Raw genomic sequence first — 13,421 nt, 5'->3', positions numbered from 1 at the left:
TTAAAAGGAACTTTTGTTTTTCCACTGAAAGCTCTGGTTTGCACAGTAAATGCCATGTGGGTGAAATTTTATGGATGATACTCTGATGTCCCATTCTCCTGAAGGCAGCACAGAGCTGCACCACCAGAAGAGAAGAAGAGCTATGATTAATGTAGTTACAGTTCTATCCATGTTTTAATGCTGCAGAGCTCAGTCGGTTTGCTAATAGTTCAAAGTTTAAACTGGCATGTTGTTCATCTTTTATCTGGTAATTTTATCCAAGATTTAACAGCTAGAAAATGTTACAAAATAAGAATATTTTTTCCACTCTGATTGGCTGCTGTTGGCCTACAGATTTTAACTTGAATGTTCATTGCATTTTTCATAGACACCTGTGAAAATAATTTCTATTCCCATGGCTTTTTAGTTCTCGAGAAAATAATTTTTGATGATAAATACAGAAACAAGCATAAAAATCAAAACATCTACAATAGTGATAGTAATATTAATGATAAAATAATGGTCAGTGCAAAGTAGCCTGCAAATTCTTTGGTGGGGGGTGCTGGCCCAAAAAAGGTTGAGAAACACTGATCTATAATGACTAGATAACAAGGTGAGAAATAAGCTTTAATAAGCTTATAATAAGTTATGCTTGACTTTGACAAACTTAACAACATAGATGTGCTGTGGAATAAGATATGATTTGGTTCAGCCTAAAAATAAAAAAGGCGACCTACACACAAACTGACAGATCATCAGTAAAGCAGGTGTTTAAATTGGCTAATCAGCCACCGCTGTGTTAGCATGGCTAATAGCAGCGGTGGCTAGTCTACCACAGTTATCACTCATTAATAATCGCAAAATACATGTAACCCGAGTGTAGATGTTGAGTTCCATTTTCTGGTTCTCTACTATTTATCCCCTTCGTCTTCCAAAATCTCGCGATAGTTTGATATATAAAACTGCAATTCTCATGAGAATTACTAAGCAGCCAATCGTTGTTGAGTGTCTGAGTTACATGTACCACCGTCGGGCCATTAGCTAGGTATATTAGCTGGAGCGAGAAGCATGGAAGATAAGAACGAGTTTGGGAGAGCAGAGCTGCAGGTCGGTTAAGTGTAACGTTCTGTATTTTTCTGTATGATATTGATAAAATTGTACTAACTTTAGGAGTCTCCTGTTTTGAGCTGAAGGATAAGAGAAACACAAAACCGCTTGTATGCCTTATGAACTGTGGTAATGGTGAGTGATTCTATGAAGACTTAGCGTTGGTCGATATCAATCCGGATATCTGAACAAACAAATCTGACTCTGAACAAACAAAAAATTAAAATATTTATTAAAAAATATTTACCTAGCTTGATGATTTTACATCTTTGGTGTTGTTTGATTTATGTATGGAGTATATTTATTGACTTTTTATGAATAAGATTTATCTTGAATTTTTGTATTTATTTGGAAATACATATTGATTAGTAAAACGATTATTAGGATTGTTAGTGCAATGAGTGCTAATCGTTATGTTTTTGTGTGCACACTGGAATGTTTTGATTATATATATTTGAGACTGGTCCTGTTTTATTATCCAGGCCAGGTTCGATGGTGAGCTGAAGATTCGGGTCTAAGAGCCTAAAAGGATTTCACCTGTGGTGCCAAAAGGTTTGGTTTCCCCACCAGGCTGGTGAGAGACTTCCTGCAGCCCAGGAACAAAACTGTTCCCACTCTGATCTGACTTTTGTCAGCCTAGGAACTGCAGCAAGCGCTCTAACCAACTCACCTGACCCGTTGAACCACCCCAGTTCTGGGGATTTATAAACTGAATGGTGTGGCTTGTTGCTAGAACTATGGAACTGATTTATGTTTCTTTGATTTGTTCATTTAATTGTTTTCCTTGTGTATTATTTTCTTTTATTTAATATGGCCATTTGAATATTTTTTTTCCTATTGTACATATGCATATAATTATTCACTGTGAATACAAGGCACTCACATCTGCAAACTTCTAGTCCGTCTACTACTTCATGAGTCGTATCTTGACCTCTGAGAACTAGCCCATTGACCTTGAATCAATGCACAGCTTCAGTTATTACAACTGAAAACCAGCGATCAGCCCGAAACCTGGGAGTAGTGATGGACTCTGACCTGAACCTTCAGAGCCACATTAAGACAGTCACAAAGTCGGCCTTCTATCACCTGAAGAACATTTCCAGGATTAGAGGACTGACGTCTCAGTGAGATCTAGAGAAACTCATCCATGCGTTTATCTTCAGCTGCATTCATTCCTGCAGCAGCGTCTTCACAGGTCTGACTAACAAATCAATCAAACAGCTGCAGCTGATCCAGAAGCTGCTGCTGCTGTTCTCACTAAAACCAGGAAGATGGAGACATAACACCAGTTTTAAGGTCCCTACACTGGCTCCCTGTAGCTCAGAGGATAGACTTTAAAATACTGTTAGTTTATAAATCACTGAACGGTTTAGCACCACAATACATTAAAGATCTGTTATTGCTGTACCAACGTCTAGACCCCTCAGATCTTCTGGTTCTGCTCTGCATCCCCAGAACCAGAACCAAACGAGGAGAAGCAGCATTCAGCTTCTATGCACCACAGATTTGGAACAGCTGAAACACTGAGAGCCTTTAAATCTCAACTTAAAACCCACCTGGTTAGAGTTGATTATGGCTAAATTAGGGTTAGACTGTGAGTTTGATGTCTTCGATGTTTTTATCTTTACTTTTATCTACTTATGTTAAAGTGACGAGTGACTGAGGGTCATTGCGCGCACAGAAAAACCCTGTAAACTCCAGACTCCAACAGGTAAAAATAGTGCACAAAAATCTGTGTAGGACGGCGAAGTCCTAGCGCAAAAATTCGTGTGATAGGTGGACGGAGCCTGGTGCTGCAGACCTTGTCCTGTTAGGCGACGGGGCCTGGATAATACCTGGATAATACCTGGATTATACCCGTGTTAAACGGACGGCGGAGTCCGGCGACGCCAGGCGCTTAAATAACGTAACAAAACTTTGTTTTTATCTTTTTTTTTTTTCAAAATCTCTTTCTTTCTTACTGTTTATTCAATGTCACTTTCTGTTTTTATTTTGTTTTTTAATTATGTAAAGCACCTTGAAATGCCTTGCTGCTGAAATTTTCTATACAAATTTACAAGTGACCAATCATGTTGGTCATTTGTAAATTTGTATAGCTAATTTTATTTTGCTATACAAATGACCAACATGATTGGTTGTTGGTCATGATCTATTTTCAATCATTTAGAAATACAGTATACTGTTTACACAGATATGCTACATCAAGCCTAAAACCCCAAAACTGTAACGAACTGAATGTTTAAGAGTTGTTGGTCCTGAATCCTGATAATAAAGTTGCATTGTTGTCAGTTGCTATGGCAACGAGTTTACGTGCATCGTAAAGCCGACAGAGAGAGAGAGAAAGAAGAATGAGTGGTTTTGAGTTATTTTCCCATTGCATATCACTAATTGGATCCTACCAAGTCTCCAGGTTTCACTTTCACGGACTGGGCTGGGCTGTGAACGGCATGTAAAAGAATAGTCTGATTAGGGGGGAAATAAATTTGTGGAACAACCTTAAATGGCAATAGTTTTACAACATGTCTTGCAAATTACCTCATTTTCTTCGACATCATCCATATAAAATCCAAACTACTGCCAAATTATTGACCCAGCGCTGTTTCTGTTCAGAACTAGACTAGTTCATCTGACTCCTCTTCAGTTTCTGCCTCAAACTCCCGCAGTCACCATGTTGTTTGGTTTTCAGGTTGGGAGGGGGGAGGGACTAGTGATGCATTCATAGGGTGTTGGATAAACCAAACTCGCAGTGAATTTGACTGCGAAAGTTTATTATTTGAACGACAATTTATACTCGATAGCTGCAATATAGCCATTTTTAACTATCATACATTGAAAATATTGCGATACATTGAATACACTCGATACATCGCCCAGCCCTACATCAGACCCAACCGTTTCTACTCCAACATAGATCTATGCCTTGCAGACTCTAAATGTGAATTACTGGAGCTGAATGAATCCAGAGGGATTCCTCACGGCGGCGTCCCAAGACTCCTACCAGATCAGATCTGCACACCCAGATAAAACAAACATGCTGATTCAGAACCAGCCAGAGGTTCTAACAGGTTCTGGTTCTGGACATCCTGTCCTACCTGGGAGTCCAGGTCGATGAGGCTGACCGCCTTGTCCTCCACCTGCAGCAGCATTTCCTGCGTCCACACCTTCCCCTTGGCATCCAGCAGGCGCAGCCGCCGCACGCCGTCGTCCACCGTGATCATCCCATCTTTCCGGTCCAAAACGAACGTGGTGAGGTGCTGAGAGACGGAGAGGTTCCTGAAGCTTCAGCAAACCCAACCAGCAGCCGGAGTCGGACCAGAACCAGCAAAACTCACCTCCACCTGGTACTGCGACGTGTCGGTCAGGCTGTTGATGCTGCTTCTGGAGAAGTTCTTCCTTTGTTCTGAACAAACAACACATTCATTCAGTTTGGGTATTTGATAAGATCATTCTGCAGGACGTTCTGACGGAAAGTACGGAAGATGGTTAGGGCCAAAAAAAAAAAAAAAATCCTAACAATTCTTGGTGAGTCTATTCCAAAATAAATCCAAATAAGCATTCTTAAATGTCTGTCAGATATGTTGCCAGCATATAAACTTATGAATATAAAAACTATTTCTTCCTGGTTATAGGATTTGTAAACCTGAATTTTATCCACACCAAAAATCTTCCCCAAATTTAATTTTCAGACTAGATTTGTCTCTGGGTGCAGAAACTATCTAAATAATTATGATTCTGAGGGGGGAAAAAAAATTCTTAATTGTTTTTTATTGTTTGTTGGCACTAATCCTCTTCCGTAGGAAAGTGACACATGAGAGGTTCCAGATTCTTGATCCCAGCATCAGATTTTAGATTTTGTTAAAAAAAAAAAAAAAAAAAAAAACTGAATCACTGAATCAGTTTCAGGGAAATCCTGACTGACGGCGACCTTTGCTGAACCCAGATTCTCCGCCGGGTTCTGATCGCAGACAGTTCTGGAGGATCCAGAACCTCTCTGGGGTTGGCGTCGTTGCTACAGTAACGCAGGTCATTAACTCAAGGTCACATGAGTTCAGCTGCTCTGTGGACGTTCAGGTGACCCGGCGGGAGGAGATAAAACCCGGAGTGGATCATTCAGTACTGATCCATCAATCAGCAATTGGTCCGCTTTGTTCTGACGGTTATCGGTCGCTCACAGCGGATCAACTCCTGATGCATTCAGGGACGCTCCGTAAACCCCAGCTGCTGTCTGCTCTCATCTCAGCTTCACTGCAGAACCAGTCCAAACGTCTCAACAGGAAGTGGCCAGTTCTGAGGCTGCAGGAGCCAATCACAGCTGGTTAGGCTCCACCTCCCCAAAGGGACGGACAGAACCACACTCGGAACCACTGACACTCGGAACCACAACATGCTGGGAAACACAGCGCCTCCCTCTGTGCTGGGACCTGATTGGGACTCTAACTGGTTTTACTGGGTCCATCCTGGAGGCCCAGCTTTCTTCTTCATGGTTCTGGTTCTGGGTCTACGTGACTCCAGAACCAGAACCGGCAGCTACAGCACAGAGAGCAGAGCGCTTTGCAGGGTTCTGATCTGGTTAGATGGTTCTGGTGGAGCAAAGCAGCTTGTTCCACCAGAACCGCTTCCAAACAGAACCCAAATGTCAGAATCAGAACCACACATCGGGTCAGACCGGGTCAGACTGGGTCACACTGCTCACTTTTCTTTTTCTGTTTGGAAGACGATCGAAGGAAATACGATTCCTCTGGTCCTGTCAGGAGGACAGATGACAGCAGGGGGTGTTGATCTAGGTCCACAGAACCAGAACAGAACCAGAACCAGACTCACCATACAGAGCTTTGGCACCACTCTTGGCTTTATTCCTAGGAGGATCCGGAGACGGAGCGCCGAGTCCGCTGGAACAGAGACGGATTGGTCAGAACCGCCTGGAGGCCGACTGGGCATCCAACATCCATCCAACCATCCAACCAGGCACGTGCAGAGGGAGGGGCTGGGGGGGCTTGAGCACCTGCCCCTTTTTGCTCCTTGCCCCCAAGTGCCCTTTTGGTCAATTTTTTTTTCTTTTTTGGTATTATTATTTCCTAAGCCCTCTTCTGACTCATAATAACATGTACTAAAATTATTAGTTTTTTTTTTTGTACAACATAATAGGTCTTCCGGTCACCTTGTTACCTTTGACCTTTTCCCCGTGACGCATGACCCAGTTGCCTCTCGCGCAGTGAGATAAGGCGGCTAACTGGAGCTCAACTAGCGAACATTCCAGATCACAGATCAGTTTTTGGTGAATTAAAACGTTTTGGTGAATAAAGTGGAGCAGACCTGCTGCTTGTCAGATGACGGAAAACGTTGAAGTCTCGTTTCTGCTTCAGCGGTTTAAGCAGAGAGGTAATGAGATACAACAGACACTGACAGGCCTCTGTCTGCCTTTCTCTGAAGAACTACTGAGGGGAGGAGACAGCCAGGTGAGGAGAAACTGTTCTGATCTATCATTCAGTGTTTTTATCATACAGACATTAGGCTGTTGTTGTTGTGCTATTAGCTAGCTGCTAGCTACGACTTTGCTATGGTGACATGCATTAACAATTCAATTTTTGCTTTTGTTTTTGTCTTTTTCTGCAGTTCCACCTTAAAGTTTGATGCAGCTCTGCTTTCCTGGATGGACCATCTTCATCTCCACTGCAGCAACCAGGCAGCTCTGTTTATAGATTACAGTCACTAAAAGGTACATTGGGCCCTTGTTTATATCTTTAATAGTGTAATTCTGTAAAGACAAAATATGTCTGGTGGTCCAGCTCTGATTTACATATTCTGCTAAATTGCGGGTTTGAATATTGCAAAACTTTCCTATAACAAAATAGACCTGCAGAAAGAAATTACTAATAAAATATCTTACATATCCATAGTTGTATGATCTATAGAGATTTTTCTTAGCTTTGATTGTATATCTCACAATTTTGTATTTTATCATTGTTTATTAAACTCTGAAAGCTGAGTGGCTTTAATATTCTGACCTAGAATGCGGTTAGATGGGCCCTTTTGTTTGAGCACCTGCCCCTTTAGTGGCCTCTGCACGGCCCTGCTGCTGACCATCCAACCAGCCCCAGTGAGGATGGATGAACTCCTCCATCAACACTCATTTAATAAATTAGATAATTATAATAATTTAAAGAGGAACTGACTGTTTTTCCTTCATTTCTCTTCAGGTTGATTTTCTGTTACCAATAAAATAATAAAATTAAGAATAAACAGTTTTAAAAACAGAAATGTTGTTTGTTAACTGCTTAAAGTTTGTTTTCAAACTTACTGATCGATTAATTAATTTATTGATGTGACAGGATCAGTCTGCAGATCAATGACTTATCAGTATAAACCGATTATTGATCCGATCGTCTGACCTCAGATCAGCTGAAAGAGCAGATTTTCACACGTTGAGCTGCTGATGAAAAACGGGATCAGCTGACAGATGGCGCACAAACACTCTGAAACACACACAACCCCTCCCCCCCCCCCCCCCCCACACACACACACAATGTGAGTGCAGCGTTCTGAAGCTCAGCAGCTTTTCAGGTCAGAGTCTCCGTCTGGAACCGGAACCAATTCTTCCTGCAGAGTTTAACTCTGAATAAAACTCTGAGTTTATATTTTTATTATTTTGATCAATAACAGAGATTCATACTATAGACGTGAACAAAGTTCTGATCAGGCAGAACATTGGACCCCCAGGTACTGAATAAAACATGAACACATCTGGACTAAGAAATTCCCAAGCGATCGGGAATTCTGGTTCTGATCCATTTTATTCCAGTTTAAAAACGTTTCATCTTTTGGTTTTTGCACAACTTTAAAATTTGAACTGAATAATAAAAACTATAGATGATGTAAAAGATCAAAGCTTCCAGTTAATTAAATGGCATAATGATGATGTAATCATCATCATCACGATGACGTCATCATTATGATGTCATCATCATGTGACTCACTTGATGTTGGAGCTGAAGACGTTCAGAGCTGGAGGATCAAATCCGTTCATCCTGCGGCACAGCGACGCTCAGCTGGAACACACACACACACACACACACACACGTCAGGGACACAACCAGAACCAGAACCATCCAGGTGTAATGAACAGCAGCACCTAAACTCCCAGCAGCTCTTCGCCTTTGGCCTGAGAAATCTTGATTTGTTTTTTTCCTTCCACCAAACTTTCCCCTCACTTCCTGCTGGTATCTAATTTAGTGCTGAACTTTTTCTTTGAACTTCAGAGAAATATAATAGTGAAGAGACTGAACCTCTAGTTTAACGCTGCTGATCAGTTATTGATCCCTGATTGATCCATCAGCCTGAACGTCGGTTCTCTCTGGATCAATTTCAGTCTGAAGCGTTTACTGTTGCTGATCAGCAAACCTCCTCACCACGCTTCAGGTACCTGAACCCATCGCTGGCCCATGTGACAGTTCCGACCCGTCAGAACCTCTGATGATCCGGTTCCGACCCGTCAGAACCTCCCATTCAGGCTGAATGAATCCAGAGCTGATTTATGATCCAGTCTGCACCTTCAGCCACGTGTGATTACTTTTCCCAGGACTGGCTTTTATTCCCAGCCTGTTTCCATGGAAACCTGACTGTATCTCTGCAGAGCCGCCTGCAAGGCGACGATTAGAGAGGAAAAGCCCACAGCCAGACAAAACAGAGGGACAGCAGAACACACATTTAACAGAACCAGGACCGGCTGGAACGGAACCAGGACCAGTTTAAAAGCATTCTGGAATGTTTTTCAACTGGACCTGATCCGGTTTAAACAGTTTAAAATCGGATCGCTTTTTCTCGTAATATTACAACTTTATTTTTGTAATATCTAAAATTGTAATACAGTTTCTCGCATCATTACAACAATTATTCAACAATTTGTACAATTTCCTAGTATTACTGCGACTTTATTCTGGAAGAACAACAATGATTTTATATTGCTACAAATTTGACCTCATTTTATTTGGACTTTGTCGTAAAACTTTCCGAATTATTTCTGTTATCATACGACTTTTTTTCTGGTAACATTATTACCAGAAGCTCACCTCACAGCCAAACTGTAAATTCTAATTTTTTCCTGACCAGTGAACGCACCATGCTAGCATGCAGGTACAGGAGGAACAAACAGGAACTTCCCCCAGCCAACAAGAGGAAGACAGGCTCTACTTCCTCCAGAACACCTGCCACCCCAATGCCCCGCCCCTCTGATGATGTCATAGCATTTACTGGACGTTTATTAATAAAGAGTGGGGGTCAAAGGTCAGTGGTTCCTCCTGTTTGTTCTGGGTGGAGAAAGTGAACGCTCCCACATGGTTCCTCCTGACAACAGCTTTTATCTGAAGAGGAACTCAGAGGGACACACACACACACACACACACACACACACAGAGCCAGTCAGTGGTGTGTGAATCAGCTCCAAGCTGCAGGTCTCCTTCATGTTCTGTTTACCTGGATTTCAGCGGGGGAGGTGATTGTGTGTGTGTGTGTGTGTGTGTGTGTGTGTGTGTGTGTGTGGTCAGAGTCCACATGGGTGTAAATCTTTTCAATCCTCTTTAGTTTCCACCACAGAACTGAAACTCTCAGCAGCTTTGTTCTCTTTGTTTCTGGTCCGATTGAAGTGGAGCGGCCCGGTACATGACCAGGTACAAACACCTGAACAGGTATGAATGCCTCCCCTGACTGGAACCAACTTGTGGTAGATCACGTGTCAAACTAAAAGCCCAGAGCCAAAATATTATTTTATCAATCAAAGCAAACAATTTTTATCAAATTCCATCAACCCGTCTCTCCAGTTTGTCACAGGAATTCTCACAAAATCCACAGACCCCCACACTTTCTAGCGCTAATCAATAATTGTGAGCTTATTGCAGATTTTCAGCCAAAATGGTGCCCAACATTCAGTCTAAGCGATGCTAACTCCCACCTGCAGGGGGCAGTGTTTTTTTCTTCTACTTCCCCGCCGACTTCATGTCAAGTTACTGTCCGTGGTTGCTGCAAGTCCAACCTCACTAAAAAAAAAGTCAGAGCGGCGGTTCGGACCGCTGTCAGTCTCGGACCTTATTTGGAAATGGGACCATTTTACTCCGGAAGTAAAGGAGCGCCTATATTCCCTATATTATCCGCGGTCTCCCGTTTTTATTTTCTTTTGAATCAAATCTGTGATGCATCTTCATCTTTGGGAAGGAGTTTCACTCTCAGCGTGTATTTGAATTTTTCTCTTTTATTTAATTCAGCCCAGCTCACAGTTTTCAACTAATTCTGTTGCTTTCTGTGTACTTCTAAATCTCTCCTTAGGGTTAACAGAACAATAATCTGGTTGTTAAACAGATAAAAGTAAAAATTCACATTTTTGCTTTTACTGTGCCATATTCCGAGACTTCTTGATGGTAGAGTCTTATATACAGTAAAAAATATGATGAAACTATTTAATTTACCATGGTGGAAATTTTCCTTCAACTCTGAAGTGATCAAATAAAACACATTCATAGAATCACAATAGTTATACAATAGTTAAAAGCTGTGAGCTGCACTGCAGTGAATGAAAGAGAGAAATTCAAATACACGCTGAGTGAAACTCCTTCCCAAAGATGAAGATGCATCACAGATTTCAAAAGAAAATAAAACCGGAAAACCGCGGATAATATAGGAAATAGCGCCCCCTTCACTTCCTGAGTGAAATGGTCCCATTTCCAAATAAGGTCCGAGACTGACAGTGGTCTGTTTGCTGCTGCGAGGTCCTTCTCGGCTGATGTGGCGAGTGACAAAAAGCGGCATTTACCGTCATACTTAAACAAAAATTTCGCAAAATTTCTTGCAAATATTTCTAAATTAGATTCAGAAAATCAATGAAGTGCTTTTTGAATGCCATTTCTTAATCTTTTAGTAGTTTAGTGGGTTTTATATATTCTGGCTCAACCAGCTCCTGAAGAAAGTGAGGATGTTTGACTCACTGGTCTGCACCTCCGCTTCCCCTCTGATCCGCCATCTTTGTTTCAGGCATCATAGCCTAGCCTAGCGTAGCTTTTCCTTTTTCTGTTGTTGATTCTAGGCTTTTCTTTCTTTCTCTGGTGATTTTCCAGGAGCGCTTCAGTCACCATTGCTGGTTGAGCGATAAATAAATCAATAAGTCATCAGAAATCATCAGAACCGAGCCGGGACAGAAGGAACCGGGTTCTGGTCCGGTCTCTGGACTTCCCCTCCAGTCATTCATTAAGAGATGACAAATTACCCGTTAACACAACCCACGACCCTGTGCTGCTTACCGGCTAATCATTACACAGCTATTCATCAGCCTGGGCTCAGCAGAACCACAGAATCAGAACCAGAAGTTCTACAGGTCAGTTTGGACCAGAACCTGAGAGGTTTTACAATTCTGATCAGAGGCAGAACTATGACACAAACCCAGTTTAACTTGGGAGGATTTTTCCAGATTTTCTTCCAGAAGCATTTAACTCAGAGAGATGATGGTTCTGACCCGGTGCGACAATCAGAACCTGGTGGTTCTAACCCAGCTCTTGTGTTGTTCTGCTGATTTATTGTCCTGGTGTGGATGTAATTCTTAGAACCATTTAAGCTCCGATTCGGGCTCCGTTTGGGTCCGGTTTGGGTTCTGGCCGTCCTCCATTCGTCCCACTCCCATTTCAAAAGCAGAGGATGGGAAGCACTGGGATCACTGGGTTTACTGGGTCGGCCCGATCGGTCTATTGACAGCCGATTGATTAGAACCTCCAGAATCCAGGCCGACCGGGCCTCTTTAGCCCAGTAACCTACATGCAGCCTGCCCATGGGCCTGGGACCAGAACCACATACCAGAAGCACCTGCAGGCCCAGACCAGAACCTCCAGAATCATTGACTCAGCCTCTTAAGGAACCAGAACCCATACAGACCCAACTCTTTCTCACACAGAACCAGTGAGGTTCTATCCGCTCTCAGACCAGTTCTGTTTGGATCTATGATCAGGACGATGCTCACTGTTCAACAGATCAACTAGTACCAGAACCAGATCAGTCCAAAACAAGTTCAGAACCAATAGGAGTCTTCTGGACAGGTTCTGCAGCCCTGCTTTAGCTGGCATCAGAAGGGATTTTATTTTGGAAGGAAGCAGGCTCTGTGACCTCCGACCTCTGCTGCAGAGAGGTTCCATCACGTGAGGCAGACTGCAGGGTCCACACGGACTGCCTGACCCGGTTCCAGCCCAGAACCTGAATGCAGCACGGGCCTAAAAATAATCCATAGTAATCCTGGAAGAGCCAGGTCGGCATTCCCGCTCACAGGAGGCGGAGCTAAAGGGGCGGGGCTTACAGACAGGAAGAGAAAATAATGAGTTTCAATCAATAGTGTGCTCTGATTGGTTCGTTTGGATCTCAGCAGGCAACATGCTGGGCTTGCAGTTCGGACAGGTACAAACCATCAGCAGAATATGGATCAGAACCGAGTAGTTCATCTCGTAGTAGTTTAACATTTAGATCTGGACCGGACAGTTCTGAGCTGGTTCTGAAATGGGCCATGAAGCTGTTCTACTGGTTCTGCTTTAATCTATTAAACCCCAAAACACTTCCAGTTCTCCACTAGGTTCTACTCTGGTTCTGGTGCTGTCAGTTCTAACTGGATCCAGGAGCTGAATCGATCTGGTGAATCAGAACCAGAACCAGGCTGCTGTCAGTCCGCTGACTGGAGGAAGGAGCAGATTAGTGGGGATCAGCTCGTTAAGCCTCTAATTGGTGGCTGGCAGGTGGGGGCGGGGCGTAAAGGTGAGCCAACAGGTGGCAGATGGCCAGGGAACCGTCAACCGGGTCAGAACCGACCCAACAAAACCCACTGTATCGGTTACATCCAGACTCCCAACACTAAATTATTCTCTTATTATAAATAATAATAGTGAAGACTGGGCCGAGGGCGGCCATGTTGGTTCTGGGCGACCCGGGCCTTCCTCACAGCGATCCGGTCCGGGAGCAGCAGGTAAAGGAGAGCTTCCTCTGCAACTCGACTCCTGATCTCTCGGCACTGCTGCAGCACACCTGGCAGGTACGGTTACATCACACCGTCGCCCCGGCAACTGCACAAACAAGGCGTCTCCCGGGAAACGCCTGGTAACAGTTACAGCGGCAGGACGAGAGCCGATTGGTCAGGGAGGTCATTGCACTCAACAAGCACCGCCCCCAGGCCAACCAGAACCAGAACCAGGCAGGTAGGAACTCCAGAACCCGAACAGAACATAGAAACGGGTTCTGGTTCTACTAACTGAACCCATTCCAGTCAGAACATCCAGAACCAAACAGCTGAACCAGAACCAGAACTCCTGGTCCTCAGGAAC

At 43.3% G+C, this 13,421-nt stretch overlaps 1 protein-coding gene across 4 annotated transcripts in view; it reads right to left on the bottom strand.

The window, feature by feature from the left end:
- The window catches only part of eps8a (EGFR pathway substrate 8a, signaling adaptor), a 33,656-nt gene that overhangs the window by 19,561 nt on the left and 674 nt on the right, over positions 1-13,421 (bottom strand). For all 4 annotated transcript variants that reach the window (XM_088003407.1, XM_088003405.1, XM_088003408.1 and 1 more), the window contains exons 2-5: positions 8,061-8,132; positions 5,908-5,975; positions 4,419-4,486; positions 4,179-4,340 (exon numbers count right to left, since the gene is read on the bottom strand). In XM_088003407.1, the coding sequence (XP_087859533.1) occupies positions 4,179-4,340; positions 4,419-4,486; positions 5,908-5,975; positions 8,061-8,110 (348 nt within the window). In that variant the 5' untranslated portion in view covers positions 8,111-8,132. The remainder of the gene's footprint in view (positions 1-4,178; positions 4,341-4,418; positions 4,487-5,907; positions 5,976-8,060; positions 8,133-13,421) is intronic.

Source organism: Poecilia mexicana, unplaced genomic scaffold, assembly GCF_051168715.1.
Source record: "Poecilia mexicana isolate PSO_F unplaced genomic scaffold, ASM5116871v1 scaffold_23, whole genome shotgun sequence".
Taxonomy (NCBI): domain Eukaryota; kingdom Metazoa; phylum Chordata; class Actinopteri; order Cyprinodontiformes; family Poeciliidae; genus Poecilia; species Poecilia mexicana.
Note: the sequence above shows the minus strand (reverse complement) of the source record. Positions and strands in the feature narration are given on the sequence as shown.